We start from the raw sequence: 22,726 nt of genomic DNA, 5'->3' as shown, positions 1-22,726 counted from the left end.
GACTGCTGAGAAAGTGTCCTCTACCTCACCTTGAAAGACTGGACAAAGGTCCAGAGGAGGATCCGGATGGTGTAGCCTTGGCGAAGAAGCTTGATGAGCCTGGCTGCCCGAAATAGGCGGAGGAAGCTGAGGTTGATGAAATTGTCCTGCGGAGAGGAAAGGGTTTTGTGTCCTTCAGACACAGATGGGATCGGAAGCCACAGCCCGCAAAAAAGAAAAGAAAATTACCAGATTCGCGTTCTAAGCAGCAAATCGGCCACCAGAAAACCTTCCAAAAGAAACATTTGTCAGTGCAGGTCACTCCACATGCAGCATGTTTGAGAAAACTCCTCTCCACAAGAGTCCCTCCCTTGGCTATGAAGAAGGTAGCCAAAAAAAAAGGAAGAGAAAGACAGAGGGGAGAGATCTCTCTTATGGATTCCTGGGCTTTCAACCCTCCCACCCTACACATTAAGGGAAAGTAATGGGGAAGTATTATCAGCTGTGATTGTGTAGGCTGTGACTAGGGGATGTCTAAAGCAGCCTGTGTCAACCAGGGACCCCTCATATGTGACTGGACTACTGCACCCACCCAACCTGACCATTGGGCCATGCTGGTTTGGGGCTGATGGGAGTCAGAGTCCAAAACAACGTCTAGAAGGCACCAAGCCAGGGAAGGCTCATATGAAATGAACCTACCTATGCCTAAAATCAATGTCAAGAGAGATCAGGTGTGAGCCTCCTCCATGCTATATGAAGGGAGAGGGCAACTTACATTGAGGTAGTTCAAAACCATGTTAGCAGTTGAGCTTGGATTTTGTGTAAAATCTCTCCACCGCCCCAGTGGTGTTCTTGTTTGATTCTGCCTTATTCTCTGATTAACAACAAATAAGTCGTCTAACTATCCAATCCAACAAAAATGATGTTGGTGTATGAGAGCAGGGGACTTCCCATCTATTAGTCAAATAGTCTCTGGGTTTGGTGTGAAGCCAATTAAATCAGAATGGGAAATTTTAGCAGCCTCGTTTCAGTTTGTTTCCTTTCTATACATATAAAAGCCCACTTTGGGTTTCCTCAAGAACAGAGCAGGGAGAGGTACCACAGTCAGACAGGGGCCTTGAAGGAAAGCTAAGCAGGTTAAAGACTTGTTTTTTTCCCCACCACCCTTCATCTTTTACCATTTGTAGGGGTGGGGAACCTCGAGCCCAGGACCTCTCAGATCTTTCTATTTGGCTCACAATGGCACTGTTCTGCACCCTGACCGCTTTTGACTGTCTAAAACATGTTATTCAACTCTGATCATTCGTTTTGCTTGCCTGGATGGAGGACTGAGACAGATGTACGTACAAACTTAACTATTATTCAAAGGCCAAATTTTACACCCATTGATACACCCACTTTTGCCTCTGGCGCTGCCCACCACTGATAGGTGGCCCTTGGAAGATTGCCGAAAAGAAGATGTGGCCCGTGGGCGGAAAAAGGTTCCCCACCCCTGTACTATTAGATGCCTTCCAGGATGAAAGCTGCCTCCCCAACCCCACCCCCCACACCTTGCTAATTTAAGCTCAAAAGACTCACAGGTTTATCCGGCTATTTATTCATATGCCAGTCAGCTGATGGTTGCACCAGCAGTGCTACATTCCACCAGCTCTGTCAAGGTTCAAGGGAAACAGCCGCTAAGCATGCATTTGGCTTGGCCGGCAGTTTTCTGTTTGTTTCTTTTTAAAGAGGTAAGCAGCTCAGAGTAGGGTGTCTACACCATACATGGGACTCAATCCTCAAATAAAGAGAAAAGAGAAAAGCAAAAAAAAGAAGAAGAAGAAGAGATGCCCACCGAATGAGTAGACAACACTGAGCAAGCTCACAGCAAAGCGAAGCAAGCAGGCAAGAATTCTCCTGGGCTGCTCAAGGTGGACAAATGGAAAAGCTAAGAAATCTTAGTTTCAGTTGTGTTATTTTTAAGCTGTTCATTTGTGTCCCACCCGCCCCTGCCCTCAAGTTAATATACCTGCCTTTCTTTCCTGATAGAGGTTCAAGGTTTCTGACAGCATCAAAACAACATAAAAATTGTACTTTTTAGCAAAAATATGAATTCAAATTGCCTTTATTTTCTTTTTAAATAGCTGTATAGTAGTAATAGTAATATCAGCTTCTAATCTGCATTTGAAGAGTACAATTAGGAAAGAAAATGAATATATATCCAGGGTTGAATTCCACTTGTAATTCTGTCCTTGTAAACTCAGTTTTGATGAATTTACTAATCATGTAACTTTAAATTGTGACCATTATTAAATTGTGGCCCTGGCATCCCTTTGGCGTAATATCAGAGTGCAAGTAGAAATTTGGAGCTGCTCCAAAATAGTTTTAATAGAGCATTCTTCAATATGACACACCCAATTCATATTTTTTTCAAAGACACTCCCCTAACTACTTTCTTTAAATGTGAACTACAGCTTCTGAGACTAAAAGTGAGCTAGAGGAAGAATATCTTCTTTGTGACAAGTCAATTAGCAAATTTAAATTCTCAGCTATCAAATTAAAGACCAATATGTGGCCAGGATGCTAGACTGTTGAGTAAGTGTATGTGAAGCGGGTGAAATGTCCACATCATGTTACATTGTTAGGGCAGCCAGTGGAAGATAATTTCTCTACTTGGGGTTCTGTTGGACTTGGGGATTTGTGGCAGCTGCACTCCCAAACCTGCTGTTTGTTCCGCATATTCAGCTCCTTTCCATAAACTGTTGTCTGCTGTTGAAGACTACATAAAAAACTGGGGATAAGTAGCAGCCCTGGAAAATTAGAGTTTATCAGCATTTACAAAGCTCTCACAGGACCATTCTCAGCATCAGTTTGCAGAGAACTCAGTGGCTCGAGCAACAGAAACAGCCAGCAGAACCAACTCCTGTCCAATACGTCTAGGCAGTCAGCATGCACAGAGAGAGGTAACTCAATACATCTGTATTTCTAGTTTCCAACAATATTGAGTATAATGTCAATCAAGAGTGGCTCAAGACCCAGGACTCATATGCCTGGTCTCAGATTGACTATTCCTTCACTACCTTTTTAAAAACTTAAAAAAAAAAAAAGCTTTGATTACAGCAGAGATTGTCAGCGTGATTCCTGAGAGTGAAAATTTGCTCTTGGGGTCTTCCCATGGCACCCATGAAGTGTCTGAGCCCCTCCAGAGTCTTCTTGGTCATGACATGGCAAGGATGGTTACCTTTTTCCTCCCCTGAAATGCACAGATGTGAAGGAGGAAGTGGGAAGAATGATACTTAGAATGATATCAGATCTGTTGGATCTGGATCTGAGTAAAAGCCTTGGAATAGTGAAGTGGGTGAGCATGTGCTGGAGACGAGAGAAAAGTGACTAGAGAGGGTGTTCAAGGCACTTGCTCAAAAATCTGTGAAGTGCAGTCAAACCCCAATGGCATCGCAAGGGGGGGTGCGGGGTTGCACCCCGGGTGCCATGTCTGGGGAGGTGACAAGAAGGCACCCCACGGGGCTCGCAGCAACATGAGCAGCCTCCGTTCATGGCTGCAACCACGAGAAGAGGATCCTGGCACTGGCGGCAAACCGCTATGTACAGCGCATGTGCAGCGTCGCTATGTACAGCACATGCATCATACGTAGCGATGCTACACATGTGCCCTACGTAGCAATGCCCCGCCCAGGGTGGCATGACGTCTTTGTTCACCCCTGGCCCCTGACTCTTATAATTTAAATTTATAATTTATAATTTAGGTAAAGGTAAAGGGACCCCTGACCATTAGGTCCAGTCGCAGATGACTCTGGGGTTGCGGCACTCATCTCGCTTTATTGGCCGAGGGAGCCGGCGTACAGCTTCCGGGTCATGTGGCCAGCATGACTAAGCCGCTTTGGCGAACCAGAGCAGCGCACGGAAATGGCGTTTACCTTCCCACTGGAGCGGTACCTATTTATCTATTTGCACTTTGACGTGCTTTCAAACTGCTAGGTTGGCAGGAGCAGGGACCAAGCAACGGAAGCTCACCCTGTCACAGGGATTCGAACCACCGAGCTTCTGATTGGCAAGTCCTAGGCTCTGTGGTTTAACCCACAGTGCCACCCGCATCCCAATTTATAATTTAAGTGGAGGCAAATAAACTTTTAAGTTTTCATGTGTAGACTATTAACATTTCTTGCAAATAGATAGCAGTTGGGGTAAAGGGCCCAGAAAATCTTGTTGGCACACCATAACTCAGTCAGAGTTGGGGGGTTTTCCACTGCTCTCTGAAAATCAGCCGAAATTTGCATCTATGCATATACATTAGCATATGCATATGTTATGGAAATGTGTTGCGGGCCTGTGTTCTGAGTCTTATAAGTACCCAGCAATTTCCATGTTGTCAGTTTCAATAAATCAGAACAGACCCATTGAAACCAATGGATGCACATTAACTGTGGCTGTTAGAAGCCCAGTGATTTCTACGTGTGCATTCTGCACACAGCCCAAGAAAGAAACAATTAATGTAATTCAAATGTAAAACGTTTAACACCAGAACTAGCCTTTTAAAAGCCGACCTCGGAAAAGACAAGGCAGTGAATGCAGCAAGCAAAGCATAATAATGTTGTTAATTTACAATGCAGATGCGAGTTCCCCCTCTCATCAGTTATAGGAAGACAAGGAATGAAGAAAGAGTAAAATGGCTACTGGTAAAATGGCAGATTCTATCCAATTACCAAGTAGCCAATAGAAAGATGATGGTACAAAGCAAAGCCCAGTCACGACCCACAATGCAGCTAGACAGACAGGGAAGCTTTATTTCCCCATCACCAGTGCAATCAGAAATCTCACAAACAAGGAAAGTGAAAGCGAAACAAATATTAAGGAAAAATAAAAAAAGCAAAAAATTTAAATATTTTGTTTTAGAAGAAATTCAATGCAACCAACCGTGTCCTATATTTGACGTTTTCATGGATGAATATTTTGCAAGGTTATTTACAAGTTTTTGAATTTAGATAATATTTTTTGGGTTTTTTGGGTTTTGAGCGGCAGGGCAGGCAACATACAGACGGAGACATGGGTTTTTCGCATTGTATGTTGTTGATTGGATGGCGTGATTCAGCAGGAAGGGAAGGGAGAAATAAAACAGAAACAGAAAAAACAAAAAGAGAAAATGAGTCATTGGGAACAAAAGCATAAACTTTGTACGGGAAAGGGGAGTGAAGGTGCTTATTTTTAAAAAGTTACTTTTCTAAGAACAATAAAGGCCTGCAAGGAAACACAGTGCAATCAAACCATTTGCATTTTGTACCATAATGCAAATTAACACACACTTAACAAACACCTTTTTGGGGTGTCTTTTTAATATTGTTATTATTCCCAGGCAAAGAGAGAGATGCCAGTTTCATAATTTGCATTCAGAGAGATCCTGTCACAAATGTTTCCACAGTTTCCTTATGTGGCTAAAGGCCAGTTCACACCACTGTGGACGCTTCCCGGCTGTCATTATTTTGGAACAGGATCCAATCACATGTCAGATTCATGTTGCTCAGTTCTAGCTGATTAGGAGTTCTTGCACAACAAGCCTGATCCCCAACCCCCATGAACCTTTCATGATAAGGAAAGTGACAGGAAAATGCACTGGAAAGTATAATGCTTGCTCTAATGCAGGGGTCGGCAAGGCTTACCGGCCATGGACCAGATCACTCCCACGGAGATCATCTGTGGGCTGGACTGGTGCAGTGTGACACCGGAAATCGTGTCTGCGCATGTCCACAGCACCGGAAATCACTTATGCGCATGCCCAGATGCCAAAAATTGCACCCGTGCAGAAGCAATTTTCGGCGTCTGGTCATGCACAGATGCAATTTCCGGTATCTGCGCATGTGCATACGCGATTTCCGGCGCCATTCTGTGAGTCTCTGTGCTGTGCTGCTTTAGCGCAGTGCACAGGGGACTGGCTGAGTGGGCAGCTCGGTTTGGGGATGGCTTGTAGGTCGGTAAAACAATATTTGTGGGCTTAATCTGGCCCATGGGCCGCACGTTGCCAACCCCGGCTCCAATGCAACATCATATAATCTCTCCACAAACAAATCAGATTTGACATTCATTTTAAAAAGCTAACATGGTGTAATCTTGCTGCAAACAAATGAGGAGGAATACTCAATGAACTGGTAGCTGGCAGCACCTGGTGTGTGCCCATTTACACTTACACATGTGGTGGGAAAGCCAGTGGCATATGCAGTCAACACAATGCCATCCTACAGGATAGTTTGATTAAGTTGCAGGGGCACACCATGGGCACCAATCACTGTGCCCTGAGACCCTGCAGTTTCTCAAATGCCCTTCTTATATGGTGCTTGCTTGGGCTAAGAGGCAAGGAGAGTCAGAAACAGGAGGACCATCAACAATTGCAGGGTTTTCCCCATTGTTCATTGATTATTCTTTTTTATTCTATTGGTAGCTTTCTGAGGACACTGAAAGAAACTCTGAGACAAACATGGAATTGTACAGCTGGAAGGGATCTCCAAAGGTCATCTAGTACAATCCTCTGCAATGCAGAAATCACAGCTAAAGAAACACTGACAGAAGACTATCCAACCTCTTTTTAAAAACCTCCAGTAGTGAAGAGTCCACCACCTTAGGAGGTAGTCTGTTCTACTGACAAACAGCTCTTACTCTCAGAAACTTCTTCCTAACAATCAGAATCTCCTGGTTTGAGTAGTATTCTGGAGCAGCTTGTTCCATCCTCTATGTCAGTGTTTCCCAACCTTGGGTCTCCAGCTGTTTTTGGACTACAACTCCCATCATCCCTTGCTAGCAAGACCAATGGTCAGGGATGATGGGAATTGTAGTCCAACAGCAGCTGGAGACCCAAGGTTGGGAAACACTGCTCTATGTGACAGCCCTTCAGGTATTTAAAGATGACCTCTTAGTCTTCTCTTTCCCCATGCTAAACATGCATGCTTACACGCTAATCAAACATAGCTACGGCTAATTGTTAGAGGAAACACTTGTCATGAATATGTTCTTTTACTCCCATTGGAGTCACACACCAGAGCCTACATTAGCCTGTCTCAGCACGGTTCCTCCAAATGTTGTTGGGACTACAACTCCCACCATCCCTCACTATTGGCTATGCTGGCTGGTGCTGATGGGAGTTGGAGTCCAACACCTTCTACATTAAAATTTGCCCTATGAAATGCAATTGAATCCTGCCCCAAAAGCAGTTAGTAGTGTAAATCAATTTGATCCTTTGCAGTAATCAAAGTTAAATTTAAAAGTCTTCCCTGTAAATCAGTTTGAAGTGAGTGCTGGCATGGAAACTGACATACCTCCCTTTTATTTGCCTGCAGAGAGAGATAGATAGATAGATATAGACAGAAGAAAGAAAGAAAGAAACATAATTCAAAGCACTCACAGAGGAAATTACAAATGACACAATAATGATGCTAAAAGAAAAACAAATTTATCAACACATTTTTCTCTCCTTTTATCTTTATGCCTTGGCACTTCTGCTGGTTGCTGAGCCACTCCTAGGGAAAAAAGGGCAGTGGATGACCAGGTGAGCTGGCATTCTTGGACGAAGGTACTAGCTCTTGGATAGCTGCCCTGGAATACAAGCCGAGCTCCCTGAAGCTTGCTATTCTTCTCAGAAGTGGCCCTGTCTACATAGCAGTGAGCTGTGTGGTCAAACTGAAGTCATGCCTAGATTATCTCCCAAGATTCCCCTTCCTATTTGTGAGAACACAGGGTATCCAGTGTTAACTCTACTTAGAGATGACCCACTGAAATTTTTAGGAATGGCTAACTCAAGTACAGTAACAGACCCACGCTGAGCAAAACTTAGTTGGCTGCAACCCATAGGTCCATCAAGTTCAGTTTTGTCTAGGTTTACTGGTCACAGCTCTCCAGGATTTCAGAAAGGGACCACTCCTATGCTCTAATACTGAGGTATTGATCTTCCATTTGTCTTGCTTTGACCATAGGAAACTGCCTTCTTCTAGGGCAAATCATGTTTTTCAATTATCTCAATTTTTGTCTACTTTGAATGGTAGTGGCTTTCTAGGGTCTCAGACAGAATTCCTCTTCTCCCTCCAAAAAGCCCTGTTCCATTTTAATTTCATTTCACTGAATTTCACCAACAGTTTGTTTTTTTTCTGGGGTGGGGTTTACTATTGTCAGTGAAAATAGAACAACTTCCTTATATTTCCCTAAGGTCTTCGCAAGTGGCTATTTTATGTTGGCTGCCATTTTGAATCCTTTGTGCTGCCCAAAATCTTCTGTTGCTGCAGATATTGTGTGGTATGTGTGTGGTGGCCACACAAAAACAGTGGAGAATATTTAGAGAAATCCTGCAAAGTGGACCACATTTTCTACGCATGAGGGGGATGTGTGCAAAAGAGACAGTAAATTTCAGCAATTCTGTTTACTGAGAAATTTTAGCTCAGCTCTGAGTAAAATTCCTGAATGGAGACATCATAAAAATGGGGTCCGAACATTCCAAAATTGCTGAGCTTGGACAGAGCAACTGGGAGAGAGCAGAGCAGGTGGGAAGGGCTGCATACACAAATACCTCCTACCTTCCTTCACTGTTCAGAGACATAGTTTCATAAAAGACATGTTGACAGTAAAAGAATATAAATTACTGGCATGTCGACAGTAAAATACAATAAATTCAAACCACAGATGGTTGAAAAATACATCATTGTACCAGTGATCAAACCAATTCAAAATATACACAGTACTGCCTGGGATAATGCTGTTGGAGGGTTTACAAAAGTATCATTTCAATCCTATACATCTATACAAGCAATGATTTCTTGGCTGGGTAGCCAGCTCCAGAGGGGGGAAAGGATATGGCTTCCAAGACTAGCAGAGGGTACATAGCTCTCCAAAGTGGTTTCTTGGCTGGGTGGGTCAGAGCTGCAAGGCTAGCTTCCTGGCAGGTGAGACACCATTTGTTACTGGTAGGGAGAGAAGCAAGGTGGCAGGCAGGTCAGCATGGTGCAAATGCACTGGCAAAGTCAATCTGGCACTGCTGCTGGTGGATTTTCCCTGTATGAATCTTCCTACTGTCTTGCCCCTCTCACTCACCAGTAAGCAACAGTGATCCATCTGCTGGGAAGCTGCATAGAGTGGCACTTCCCTATACAGTGAGCTGCTTCTGGCTCTACCACAGTGCAAGGGATGCCTAAGAAGGCTGAGGATGCTTCAGTTTGCAACAGTCAACTTCCTCTTGCAGATTAAGGGAGCATATTGAAAGTGCTCTGCTGGAGTCCCCATAACTGCTGCCAGTCCTAAAGCCAGCACTGTCTACAATTCAGCCAATATCTCTTTGTTTCCCACCCCATCCATTCTCCCAGGGTCTAACCAGCCTGTGTTACAGTAACCACCCTTTATTCTTTTTCTTTGTTATTACTGTTTCTTTTCAAAGAAGAGTTTTAAGCCTTTTCCCAGCCAATGTCTCAGTAAAGAATCTGTCCTCCATTTAAATGCTTATAAAAATGCCTTTCATAAAAATGTAACAAGACTTTTTTACACTACACAAAATTTGGAGGAGCAATGAAACATCAATAAAAATCTCAATGAATACCAATTGGTAAAAAGATAATTTGCTATGTAGTAATTAGTATGGAAAGAGGGGAAAAACCCCCTCCTATTGGTGCCACCGGTGCTAATTACTAGGGTGTGTGTTCACCAAGAACTCAGCTGGGAAAGGAATGCTAAAATCTTCTCTCTTCATGTGCTGTGGTGCTGATGATTATTCTCCTCTGCATCTGGAATTTTATTTATTTATTTAAAAAACAGTGACAAGATTGCTCATCACATTGTTATTGTCAGGCCCTCAGATTCTGTGTGCAATTTAGGAGAAGGATCTGGGATTGCAGGACCTGCTGGGGAATGACCAAAAAATGCACTGCCATAGACAGGAGAAAGAGGTTAAGAAAGAGCAATTGAAATAAAAACATACATACTGTATATCAAAGATGTGCACAAACCCAATTGTTCCTAACAAAGCAAAAGGACATGGTCAAGAAGGAAGCAAATATGAGGGGTGAGGAAACTCTGTCCCTCCATCTGTTGTTGGATTCCATCTCCCATCAGCCATCCAACAGTCAGCAATGGGGGGAGATGGAGTCCAGCGACAGCTGAGCCTTTACCAACCACAGGCCTCTAAGAGGCCTCCAACTCCCATCTAGCCCAACCTGCATGGCCAACTTCTGGATGGGCAACAGGTTTTGGAAAGGATGACCTGAACTATTTGGGAAGGGTTTACAAAATGGCATTGACTTCAAAGAAGATGCTGGGGACTATTTAATGCAGCTATGGCACCTTCCAGCATAAATTATGCAAATTAAATATATTTGAAATTGGGTTCCTGGTCCATCAGAAGGATTGGGAAAGTGCTTTGACAGCAACTAACTCTATACCCTGACCATAGGAACTCTACAAGCACAGCACTCCTCCTAGTTTCCTGAAATATTGTTCAAACTTATCTTCATTTTCTTGAGGAAAAGAAACATTTGGGGGGGGGGAGCAAAAAAAACAAAATGGTGCAATTCCCAGTGGATTGTATCCAATTAAGTTCTACTCAGTGTAGACCTACTGAAGTGAACATACTTAAGTTAGTCATGACCATCAATTTTCTGTGTAAGACTACATTGGATACAACCCACGGTATTTGAACTATACACCCAAATACCAAATTCCGTATTTGGGCTTACTTTTGTATGGAATCACAGAATAGACCCAGTCCTCTTTCCATCTAAATAACTCTGCTAAGTGACAGAAGAGCAATATGAAGGTCAGTGCAGGTGTAATTATGTAACACAGACCCTCAAATTAGCACTAAGGGACTGGGACCAGGTTGGGAAATTACACACAGACCCTGTGCCCCAGACTCTCCTCTACTGCAGACAACCCCCCCCCCTTTGCAGACAAATTCCTGAACTAATCCCCTTTACTATGTTTGGAGGAGGGAACCAGGCAGTTTGAGACAAGACACAGTGGTCACTCTGGTAGAATCCTCATGGTCCTGGGAATTAGGTGATCCTGCAAAGGGGAATCTCATTCTCTGGAGGCCTTTGTACAGGAGAGAGGAGAAGTTGACTTTAACCATGGTTAATATACAAAGCCAATACTAATTATGGGACATAACATCTAGCCATGGTTAAGAAGCATGGGAAAATCCCCTGCATGTGAGAGGAGAGAGGCTGAGAGGAAGGGGAAGAGGGCATGTGATTCCATAAGCTACTCCTGTTTACTTATTCTAGTAACCATCTAACATTATATACCATTTACACCAGGAGTAAATAAATCCCCCCTTAGGTAGTTTATTCAAAAGCTATTAATATTTATCCTAAATTTACATTGCAATTGTTGAATGTTGGCTTTGCAGCTCAGGTTCCTTCTATCATTTCTCCCAGTCTTCTGACAGACATCATTTCATAATGACCCGCCAACAGACTGGGGAGAAGATCATTTGGCCTGCATCCCCCCCCCCCAACACCATTTTGTTGGCTAAAGAAAGCAAGTTTGCACAGTCTGTACTCACCGCAATCTCTGTTACTAAAATATCAGTAATACTTCCCAAGACTGTGACAAAATCAAAGATGTTCCAGGCATCACGAAAATAATTCTGTAAAATCAAAAGCAACAACAAGCAGCATTACTCAGAAGTTTAAACTGCATGCTAGGCTGCAATCCTCACCCCCCACTTACCTGACAGTAAACCCCATTTAATTCAATGGGAGTTACATCTGAGTAGACATGGGTAGGCTTGCATCCTAAATCAGTTCTCTCCAATCTGATGCCTTTCAGATGTTGGTGGACTACAACTCCCATAATCCCTGACCATCAGCTATGCTGGCTGGGACAGATTAAGTAGAAGTTGAACGACATCTGGAAAGCACCAGGTTAGTGATGGCTGATCTAAGTCATTTCTCTGGAAACTACAGACCTCAATAATTTGTTGTGTGCACCATGTAGTTTGATGGGAAGAGTGAGTTTCCTATGTTATACCACCCCTGAATTGCAATTTAGCTAGGAGGATCTCTAAAACGAATTGCAGAATTGCAGCAGCCTCATAAAGCCACAAATGCTACATGCCTAAAAAATATTTTACGCCATCTGCTAAGAGGTTGAAACCTAACTTTTGATGCTGGTTGCAGAGAAGGGGAGGCGTCCTTCTTAGTTTGATCTATGGTCCTGACTAGGGAAGGAGCAGAACACAAAAAAGCCCACCCAGACTAGCATCGTCTTCTCAACCAGGTGCTCCAATGGGAAGCCCTCAAGGAGGAACTGAGCACTTGTGATTCCTGTCAACTTGTATTCAGAGGCCAACTAATTTTAGTTTCCTCCCTATCACCATCCTCATTGCTAACAGGCAGTGCTCCTCTTGCACTGGTTTTAAGTAAGAAGCCAAGCAGATGGAGACTGGTTGGGAACAGAATGAGGTTGGTGGGGCAGTGTCCCATTCACCCTAATGCAGCAGCCTCCACTATCAAGAGACGTAATGGAGCAGCCTCCAGGCTTCCAATAGTGGACGCAGAACATAGCCATTGTGAGGCAATGACTTTGGAAAGGCCACAGATTTCCCCCACTCCTGCTTGACAAAATTCAGCAATAAAACAAAACAGAATGGTACACTTTTGAAACAAAACCAAATTCATTGGGAACAGCAAAAACCCAGGGAGAAATATGAAGAAGTGGAATTTCAGGAGCATTTCTGGTGCTGGATGAGAGAGGACAATGAAAAAAGCCAGCTCATACCAGGGCGCCAAAGGCAATGATCTTCAGCACACACTCCAGAGAAAACATGGATGTAAACACAATGTTGAGGCATTTCAGCATATCTTCATATGGCTGTGGGGCACCATAGAACTAAATCAAAGAGAAAGAAAACAGGTTACTGGAAAACATGGGTTGCAATCACTCATGCATTGCAGGGTGTTGGACTAGATGGACTTTACGGCCCCAACCATACAATCCTATTATTCTTAAACTCTTAAAGGGTTTTTTTAAGTTTAGTTTCATCCTCGTTATTCTTTTTTTTTTAAAAAAAATAGTTGTTATTAATGATTTTGTTGTGTTACAAAATAGAAAAATAAGTGGAGTACAACTGGGGGTAAAGAGGGAAGAGTGATGGGGGTTGTTCTTTCGTTCTACTGCCTAGTGTTAATGTAGGGGTTTGTGTCAGAATCATGTGGATAGGTCCTTTGTATATACATCGATTTGTATACTATTGCGGCAGGGATAGGTCATTGACCTGTTGTGCTGTGTATATGATAAAGGGGAACCACACTGGGGTAAAGGCATCCTTTTGTTCCCCTTGTCCTTGTGCTAATTTAAGTTTTCTGGCTAACTTTTCTAGTAGGGCAGTTTCCAGACACTGGAAAGACCTACCAGGAGTGAACACTGGTATCTACAATATATAAAATATTACTCCAAGACACCACAATTAAAAATCAATGAGAACACATCATAGGATATGAAATAAACTCTACCCAATGGTAAAAAATGTGGTCTAAACCACCATTTAAATTCATCTCAGTCAAAAAAGAGAGAACACTCTGAAACTTATCTACGATGCTACCTAACACCAAGGAAGTTTTCACTAATATACCCAGAAACCTCATCTAAATGCTGGAGAGGCTGCACCTCCATAGGCACATACCTCCACTTGTGCTGGAAATGCCCCAAAGTGCAATCCTTTTGGATATCAGTGCTGCAGAAAAATCTCCAAATAACAAAACAGGTAGTAGAAGTAACTCCAGAATTAGCCTTATTAAAAATCTTCCAGGATAACAACGTACGTGCACATGACAAGGAACTCATAAGTCACTTACTCACAGCAGCAAGAAACACCCTCCTACTTATTCTTTATTGTTGAAGTTTGTTAATGTTCATGCAGGAGCCAGGAGATATATTGCCTTTGTTTGCATCATAGCAGGGATGTGGAAAAATGTGGCCCTCCAGATGTTGTGGAACTACAACTTCCATCACCCTTAATCATTGGCCATGGAGGCAGGGGTTGATGAGAGTTAGTCAAACAACACTTGGCTGGTCAGAGGTTCCCTGCCCATGCATTAAGAACATATGACGAGCCTGTTAGATCAGGCTAGTGTCCAATCTACGTCCAGCATCCTGTTCTTACAGTGGCCAACCAGATGCTTATCAGAAGTTTGAAAGCAGGACCTGAGTACAATATCACTCTTGCCTCCTGCCGGTTGCAGGAGTTGGTATTCGGAAGCTTATGGCCTCCAATGGTGGAGGGAGAACATGACCATCAAGGACAGTAGCAGTTGATAACCCATTTCACTAAGTACTCATTGAATTATCACACCATGGTTTGTCACTGCAACTCTCACGAGAACTGCTAGCTCCCCTGCCCCCTGCTTTTTTTAAAAAAGGAAGGAAATCAGCAACCTTCATCATCAGCACGATGGTGTTGAGTGCGATCATGACCATGATGAAATACTCGAAAGGAGGAGAAACCACAAACTTCCACATCTTGTACTGGAACGACTGCTTGTTTTGAGGCATGTAGCGGGTCAGGGGTTTGGCACTTATGGCAAAGTCTATACAGGCCCTCTACAACAAAAGGAAGAGAGTGGAGAAAATCAACAGAGAAAAAGATCTGCTCACAGTTTTCACCTGCATCCAGAGTTAAGGAAAAGCTTCCAGATCCACAGTTGGCTCCTTTACATGCCTAGCCCTGGTTATGGAGTAAGCTATGAGGAAGGGCCATAGCTCAGTGGTAGAGCATATGCTTTGCATACAGAAGGTCCTAGGTTCAATCCCTGGCATTTCCAGGTAGGGCTGAGAGAAAACTCTGCCTGAAATTCTAGAGAGTTGTGCGCCTGTCAAGGCAGACTGTACTGGGCTACCTGTTTAAAGTGTCTGACTCCGTATAAAACAGCTTCTTATTAGGGGAAGGGTCATAGTTCAGGGGTAAGAGCATCTGCTTTGCATGCTCCCAGCAGGGCTGGGAGAGACTCCCTGCCTAAAACCTTGCCAGCCAGTATGGACAGTGCCAAGCAAGGTGGACCAATGGTCTGACTCTGTAATGTTAGCACAATGGGATGGGTTAAACTGCAGATGTCCTGGCATATAATGGAAATACTTTGATTTGCAAATTGATGTCGAGATATCTAATTTTGTCAGGGAGGCAAAAATCCCTCAGGGCTGGATGGTTAGCTAACCCTGCAAATATGAAAAAAGAGCCCTTCTCTATCTGGTATCCTGAGAGAGTACCTCATTTTTCTCAAGGCTGCATTCAGACATCACTTTGTCACCCTGCTCCTGGAAGGTGATGATGATCAAAGCCACAAAGATGTTCACGAAGAAAAAGGGGAAGACGACAAAATACACCACATAGAAGATGGACATCTCCATCCGGTACCCAGGGCTTGGGCCTTGGTTCTCATACGTTGCATCAACAGAATGCTTTAAAACACTGTGAGAAGGAGGCAGAAAAGGAGCAGGCAGAGATTTGGATGAATGGCTGTAACTCTGCATCAACTTTGCATGCAGAAGGACCCAGGGCTTGGGAAATACTCTTGTCTGAACCCCACCCCCCACCCCACCACAAGGCACTAATGTGCCATACAAACTTACGTTGGCCACCCCTCTCCTGTTGAGACAGTGAAGAGTGTCAACAGAGCCCAGAGGACATTGTCATAGTGGAATTCGTATTTCTTCCATTGCCTGGGCTGAGCTTGCACATCATCTTTTGCATAATCAAGATACTGGCCCCTGGAAGGAAGATGGGACACAGAATCAAAACAGGAGAATGTGGAGCTGGGCCTCACTTATGATCGGTGCTGACACCCTCCATGGGTTACCATCCCTCAAATATGCTGTCTCCATTAACCACTATTGTAATTATTTACTGCTCTTTTTCTTCCTCAGAATGTAAGTTTAGCATTGTCAGTGTGGACAAATGCTAAGCTATATAGCATCAAAGGTTGACTCTGTATATGGCAGAATCCTGTTTGCAACTGCATATTCAAAGGCTTCAGTATGATCCAGAAACCTGATTGCTCCAGATTGTGTGGAATTTTTTTGCATAAACAAGGGCTCTATTCTTGCAGATGCTCATGCTATATATGTGTGGATGCCAAGCTCATCACCCCATGTGGTCAAGGCTGGAGGCAGCCACATGGTCTCATTCATGCATTGGTCAACATGTGGGTGATAACTTCTGAATGGGGTGTTTGTGTTAGGAATAGAAGAAGATGAGCCTGCTGGATCAGGCCAGTGGCCCATCTAGCCCAATATCCTGTTCTCACAATGGCCAACCAGAAGCCTATGGAAAGCCTGTAAGCAGTGCTCTCTGCTCCAGCAACTCTTCTTCAGGATACTGACTGTGGAGGCAGGTAGTAGCCATTAATAAAGATCCTCCATGAATTTGTCCTTTAAAGCCATCCAAGGTGATGGCCATCACTAACATATGTCGGAGCGAGTTCCATCGTCTAACTCTGCATTGCATGAAGAAGTATCTTCTTTTGTTTGTCCTAAATCTTCCATCATTCAAGTAGGACCTGAGCAAAAAAAGCCCTCTCTCCTCCTGAGGTTTCCATCAACTGGTCACCAGAAGCATACTGCTTCTGATAGTGGGGATAGAATATAGGCATCAGGGTTAATAGCCATTGACCCTGAAGGCTACATGCTATCTCCACAGTTGGTGGGTGGCATGCTTCTGAATGATTGCCTGCTTGCCACTCATGGAACCAATGAGCAAGTAGGCAATGGCAGCTCCTTCTCCTCTTCCTGCTCACCACTACAGTTGTTGTTATCTGCTTGTTCACTCCCTCTGGGTATGAGGGAGAGGCCGGTGGTCTGCAAATAGTAAAGAGATGCAGGAGATCCAGGAGGCCCTTGTCAGTGCACCTCTTGCTCAGACCTTGGAAGAACTAGTTAAAGTTCAACTTGTCTCCCAAGGATCTAATTCCAGTTCATATTTGTCCTTTTACAAACCAAACCAGTTCATGCTCAGTTCATAGTTCAACCAAATGGTCATTGGGGAACCTCCCCCCCCCCCCCGCAGCGTTCAGAATATTACAAACTGCTGTGCTGAAGTATAAAAGGAGAAGTAAGAAAACATCAAAACACACATACAGAACGGAACATAAATTGTTTATTTCCCCAACCATTATTATTTTTAAGTTTAAAGGCGTTCTATAAGGAGCAGAAAATCACATGTAAGAGAACAAACATGAAGATGAACTAGAAATCATTCAAAGTTCTCCAAAAGTTAATCCACGTTCAGTTCACCCAGCAGTTATGAGAACTTTCGGCTGTAGTTCAGAGTTTTTGGCATTAGTTCACTGAACTTCATTAATCTGGACTAGTTCACTTCAAGCTCTGGGGTAAGAGCCATAAATCAGTGATTGAGCATAGGCTTTGCATGCATATGGTCCCAAGTTCAAGTCCTGGCATCTCTGCCTGAGACCCTCTGCCCCAAATCCTGGAAAGTTTCTGCCAGTCAGTGTAGAGAAACTGAGCTAGATAGACCCAGTTGTCTGACTGTACAAGCTACCTATGCTTCCTGAGTTCACTGCTCTTGCAGGGGTACAGGACCTCAGCAGGAGCCCAACCATCCCAACCCTTCACACTGGAGCTGCTCTCAAGCTCTAGATTCTTGCATTGCAAGGGAGAAACACTAGAACTTGTAACAGGACTAGATTACCCTTAACACCCTTCCAACGCTACAGTTACAAGATTCTATGAAAAAGCACTTGACCACCTTCTAGTGACCAGGTCCCTGAGCTTCTCACACACTGGTCACAAGGAAGGACACAACAAAGGAGATACCCCATCCCTCCAGCCCCAGCTTAGCTCAGGTCTTATCAATCAGGTCATACTGTGCATCAAAACATATTTATTTGTTTGATCTGGGCACCTGCAGTCTTTTTCCAGCTCCTTGGACTCGTCCGTGCAGTAGAAGAATCGCCCTTTGAAAAGCTGCACCGCTATGACTGCAAAGATGAACATGAAGAGCATGTAGACAATGAGGATGTTGAGGACATTCTTCAGAGAATTCACCACGCAGTCAAAGACTGCCTGCATATAAGAGGGGGGGGGGGATTCAGAAACAGAATCCATGATGAAGTATAAATCAAAGCAATTTACAGCAATAAAAACATAAAACCATACAATAAAAATCATTCAAAACGGACAGCAATTAGCCATTTTGGAAAGATGTATTCTTAATTGCCTGCATAGGCCTGGTGGAATAGAAAAGTTTTCAGCAGGTGTTTAAAAGTTGGCAGAGAAGTCGGCAGAGTATTCTTATAAAGCCACATTGGCTTGGATCCTGCCCTCTGCAATGGGAAAAGCTCCTTCTGTCTGTGAAGTGGGATTAGGTGGAAATGAAGATATGTGGCATAGGTGATTGCAGAGGCAGGTCCAGGGATAAGGAATAGCAAGGGAGAAAGTGGAAGAAGGGACTGGCAGCACGGGTCAAGGGTAACAAATCAGTAGAGAGGAAGGGAGCACCAGCAACTGGAGAGGCCAAGGTAATCATGGATGGATATGAAGAACAGAGATAGGCAAATCTATCAGTTTTCATTTCTCTTCATTTCTCACTTTACCTATTTTAAGAGCAGCTCCTCAACAGCTTTCAAAAAAAAAAGTCTTCATGAAAATTCATCAGCATTTTAGTGTGGTATTTTTTTCTCAGTAGGCACATTTTTGTATACCAGTTTGCCCAGTATTTACATTTTCCCATAACATGTTCACTCTTGAATGTCCCTTCACTAATATGTGCATTTTCATGCATACTTTCCACTAATATTTTGTCCACATTATTTCCCCTAATTTTTGTCTGCATGATTTAGCTGAAGAACTGCACCACAAAATTTGACCAATTTTGAAGAGTGTGGTTTGGTCCTTGTATTGTTTTGGAAAATGGCAAATTAGGTCAGTTTGCATTGAAATGTGAACCAAATCAAATCCCCCCCCTCCATGCATACTCAGAAATGAGATTATTCACTACCTCATCTGCCAGGGCAGATGGGTTGAGGATCACATCATACCTTCAGCTTTGGCAAACGTTTGATGGTCTTCAGAGGCCGAAGGACTCTCAGAACTCTCAGGGACTTGATGGTGTTTATATCTTTGCCTTTGTTCCCTCTGCAAGGCAAGAGCACACAAGGGACAAATGAAGACCTTTGATTCTTGCAAGATTCAGGCAAAAGCCTGGAAAATCCTCACCCCAGGCTGGACACTGCTGCAAACCTAACCAGGTCCACTCAGAAGTGAGTCCTACTGTATTCAATGGGGCTTATTTGTGTGTAAGTGGGGTTTGAAGCCCAACAGTGCAATCCTAACTATGTCTACTCAGGCATAAGTCCTGTTGAATCCAATGGGATTTACCTGCAGGCAAGTGGGGTTAGATTGCAGACTAAGCCCTCCCCTCCCCCCTGAACTTGGCTCAATCTCTTTTGGTGTGGCATAACAACATAGCAAAATGCAGGTAAATTTTCTTTTCTGCAAGGCTGAACAAGAAACAGAAGGTACAACATATGAGGATATGGTTATGGGAGCTCCTGCTGGGGACTTCTGCCCCAACTGCCCCCAATATATTCCAGCCTTATATTTGAATTTTCAGCTTTTTTCATTACCCCCACCCCAGAAAGCCCCCACTATACAGAAACTCCAAGGAAATACATGCAACCAGACATTCCACCCAGTTGCTCCCACCTCCTAATATTTCAGCCAATGAATGCAAAGGCACTGGGATGATTGACAAGTACTTAGGCAATAAGTACCTAAAAATAATTTGAGATTAAATTTTATTTTATTAAAATTAATCCAATGAATCAAATAACTTATTTAAGCAGCATACCTCTTATATTGAGATGTTTGCTGTTTCATATAGATTAAAAATGCCCCTATTTATGCCCACTCTCACACACTCCAGGCTATTAAAATGTGTAACAGCCTACGTTTGTCAACCATGCCCAGGCATTTGATGAAGACCCTTTCACAAAATGTAGGGGAGGAGGAAAATCTATTTTCAAAGGGAAGGAGTCAGCAAAGTTGTTATCCGTGTCACCATCAGAGCAGGACTTCAGGGTAGACGCCCATGGCCACCATCAGCAGGATGAGCTGGAAGGTGCACGAACTCAGCAGTTTGCATTGTTAAGTTACATACATTACCATCTGTAGAGTGGTGGAGGTGTAGGACCATTAAACCCTAAGTCTAAAATTACCCATCTGCACCATTGCCTACGATTCTTAATGGAAGGAGGGTGATGGTGGAATCAAATCTAACCTTTCCCTTTCAATTGGGGTGGGGAATATTTTTGGCCCAGTGTGCCAGATCCTCATCTCCCCCACCCCCTGGGACAACTTGGGTAGGTGGGCAAGGACAACCCACCTGTCAGTCAACTGGCATAATGATGGCAGGTGATTCCCAGGCGGGTGGTCTTGCCTACCTGCCAATGAGGAGAGATTGTGGGGAGATTGTGACCAAGCAGGACTGAACTCCACATGCATCATCTGATATATCAGGGGTTCAGTCTTGCTTTCTCCAGGGATCGGCGTTGTAAGCACCCAGTCCAGCCATGTTTCTACATGGCAGGTGTAGGACAGATGGGCATGGTCTTTGGAAAACAGCCTTGCAGGCCAAATCCAGCTCACAGGCTAGAGGTTCCTCACCCACTGCTATAAATATATTACCCCTCACAGGGGAAACCTTTTGGTGACGTACAGCTACCCTGAAGGATGCATCACAATGAAATGCCTCCCTAGACTAGGGAGCCTGTGGCCACCTAGATGTTCTGGGACTCCATTATTCCTATTGACCATGCTGGTTAAGACTAACAAGAGTTGGTCCAACAACACATGAAGGCTCATAAGTGTCTCATCCCTGCTCTAGGCAAACAGAGAGAGAAAGGAGATCATGATGGTGAACCAAAGAAGACACATGTCCCTCAGTCTGAAAGACTCCATTGGTTTGCTTGCTTTTCCATCTCATGGGCCCTGCCTAGTTTCCTCTTAAGACGGCATGCCACTCAAACCATGCCAAGCCATGTAATATATGCACACATATTACATGCCTGTAGTGATAAGCGGTGGTAACCTCTGAACTGTTCATGCACATGTGTGGGGTTTGAGAGGTGGTGGTGGTGGTGGTAATGGTGGAGTTATAGCCAACAGAGGTTGGTGGCATTTCTTTCTTCTCACGCGTGCAAAGTTCATTTTTAAGGCAAAGGTGCTCTTTGCCTCCATATCAGCATCTGGAATGGGAGGGGAAAGGTCCCCCACTCCTATATTAAAGTAGTGAGACAGGTCAATCTGCTTGGGAAAAGTAAATGAAGCCATTCAGAAGGGCTCTTTGTTAAGAAGCAGTGGAGGTAAGAATGGGAGGCTCTGTCAAGTTTGGTTTCTCTCAGTTTCACATTTTTCAAATCTAGGTCAGTTCTCCACGTTTCAACATGTATGCACTTTTTTTTAAGTCATTCAGAAAATTGATCAGTATTTTAGTGAGCATTTATCTAAATATATACACTTCTGTATGCAATTCTTCCTAATATGCATGTTTTTACGAAGTAGTTTCTCCGGATATAGTGCATTTTTGCACATCATATGCACACTTTACCCTGTTATGTGCATTTTTGCACACATTACCTATCTGGAGATCTGCACTGCAAAGTTCTAATTTTGAAGGCTGGCTGTTTCATTTTGTGTATCGTTCTGCAAATTGTGAATTAGGTAGTTTGGGGTTTAAATGCAAACTGAATAGAATCTCTCCCACCAGAATCTCCAGTCTGAAGGTAGTCTTCAGCTGCAGCTAAGTCTTACTATGGCTAGAGTGAATTTCTCAACTGGCAAAAAGCCAATTTGCTTGTTGTCATTTTTTGATGACGTGCAGTCAATTCGTTCTCCAGGCAGACAGAGGAGACCAGGTAGTTTGGCCTCTTAAAAGGAGGCAATTTCATCCAGGGCAGGTGTGGGACATCTCTGGTTCTTCAGATGTTCCTGAACCCCAACTCCCACCATACTTGGCCATTACTGGGGCTGATGGGTGTCACAGTTGAGCAACATCTGGAGGGCCAAAGGTCCCCCACACCTTGTCTAGGGATAGCCATACCCAGGAGTAAAATAGAAAACAGACTTATCTGTAGCAACTTATAATACACATACCTATACAAAACCTCACATACAAAACCTCTTTTGTTTCAATGGAGGGAGGCAAGATAAAATGACCCACATTAAAATCATAGTTAAAAAAACCTTGGTGAATAGGAAGGTCTCTACCTTATGCTAAAAAATAAACTGCACAAATCAGGTGGCAGGTGAGGCTCTCTGGGGAGGATGTACCTCCCCTCTCTTCGCCTGAGTCTCCTCTTTTGACTTCCATATTGCATTAATGAGATTGCTGTATTGTATGTTTTATGAATGTTTGTATTTTAATGGATTTTAATGCTTGAGTCTACCTGTGAACTGCTTAGAAGCCTATTTTTGACATTAAGTGGTGTACAAATTAAATAGCAGTACTGTTAATAACAACAGCAAAGGAGCCATGATCTGAAAAGCTCTAGGCTTGGCGACCATGTACCTCACTTCACTTAGCAGAGACACCTTGATCACAGCCTCTAAAGAGGGCCTTGGAGGGGGGAGTCATCTTTCAGATAAGTTTTTATGACTCCAAAGATTAAAGCCAACTCTTTAGGTTGGTTTGTAGGTTAAAGCTAGCACTGGGAAAGATTCTGGGAGCCATTGTGGCAAGTATAGCATTTGCATAATACAACTCGCATAATGTCCAGGC

At 43.6% G+C, this 22,726-nt stretch overlaps 2 protein-coding genes across 11 annotated transcripts in view; one reads left to right on the top strand and one right to left on the bottom strand.

The window, feature by feature from the left end:
* The window catches only part of SLC31A2 (solute carrier family 31 member 2), an 833,895-nt gene that overhangs the window by 340,761 nt on the left and 470,408 nt on the right, over positions 1-22,726 (top strand). The window lies entirely within an intron of this gene.
* The window catches only part of CACNA1B (calcium voltage-gated channel subunit alpha1 B), a 327,842-nt gene that overhangs the window by 44,765 nt on the left and 260,351 nt on the right, over positions 1-22,726 (bottom strand). For all 9 annotated transcript variants that reach the window (XM_081847405.1, XM_081847407.1, XM_081847400.1 and 6 more), the window contains 8 exons: positions 18,987-19,083; positions 17,852-18,012; positions 15,565-15,702; positions 15,202-15,403; positions 14,374-14,538; positions 12,718-12,828; positions 11,501-11,584; positions 30-146 (listed from right to left, as the gene is read on the bottom strand). In XM_081847405.1, the coding sequence (XP_081703531.1) occupies positions 30-146; positions 11,501-11,584; positions 12,718-12,828; positions 14,374-14,538; positions 15,202-15,403; positions 15,565-15,702; positions 17,852-18,012; positions 18,987-19,083 (1,075 nt within the window). The remainder of the gene's footprint in view (positions 1-29; positions 147-11,500; positions 11,585-12,717; positions 12,829-14,373; positions 14,539-15,201; positions 15,404-15,564; positions 15,703-17,851; positions 18,013-18,986; positions 19,084-22,726) is intronic.

The sequence above is a fragment of the Podarcis erhardii genome (genome assembly GCF_964252035.2).
Source record: "Podarcis erhardii genome assembly, chromosome: Z".
Classification (NCBI taxonomy): domain Eukaryota; kingdom Metazoa; phylum Chordata; class Lepidosauria; order Squamata; family Lacertidae; genus Podarcis; species Podarcis erhardii.
Note: the sequence above shows the minus strand (reverse complement) of the source record. Positions and strands in the feature narration are given on the sequence as shown.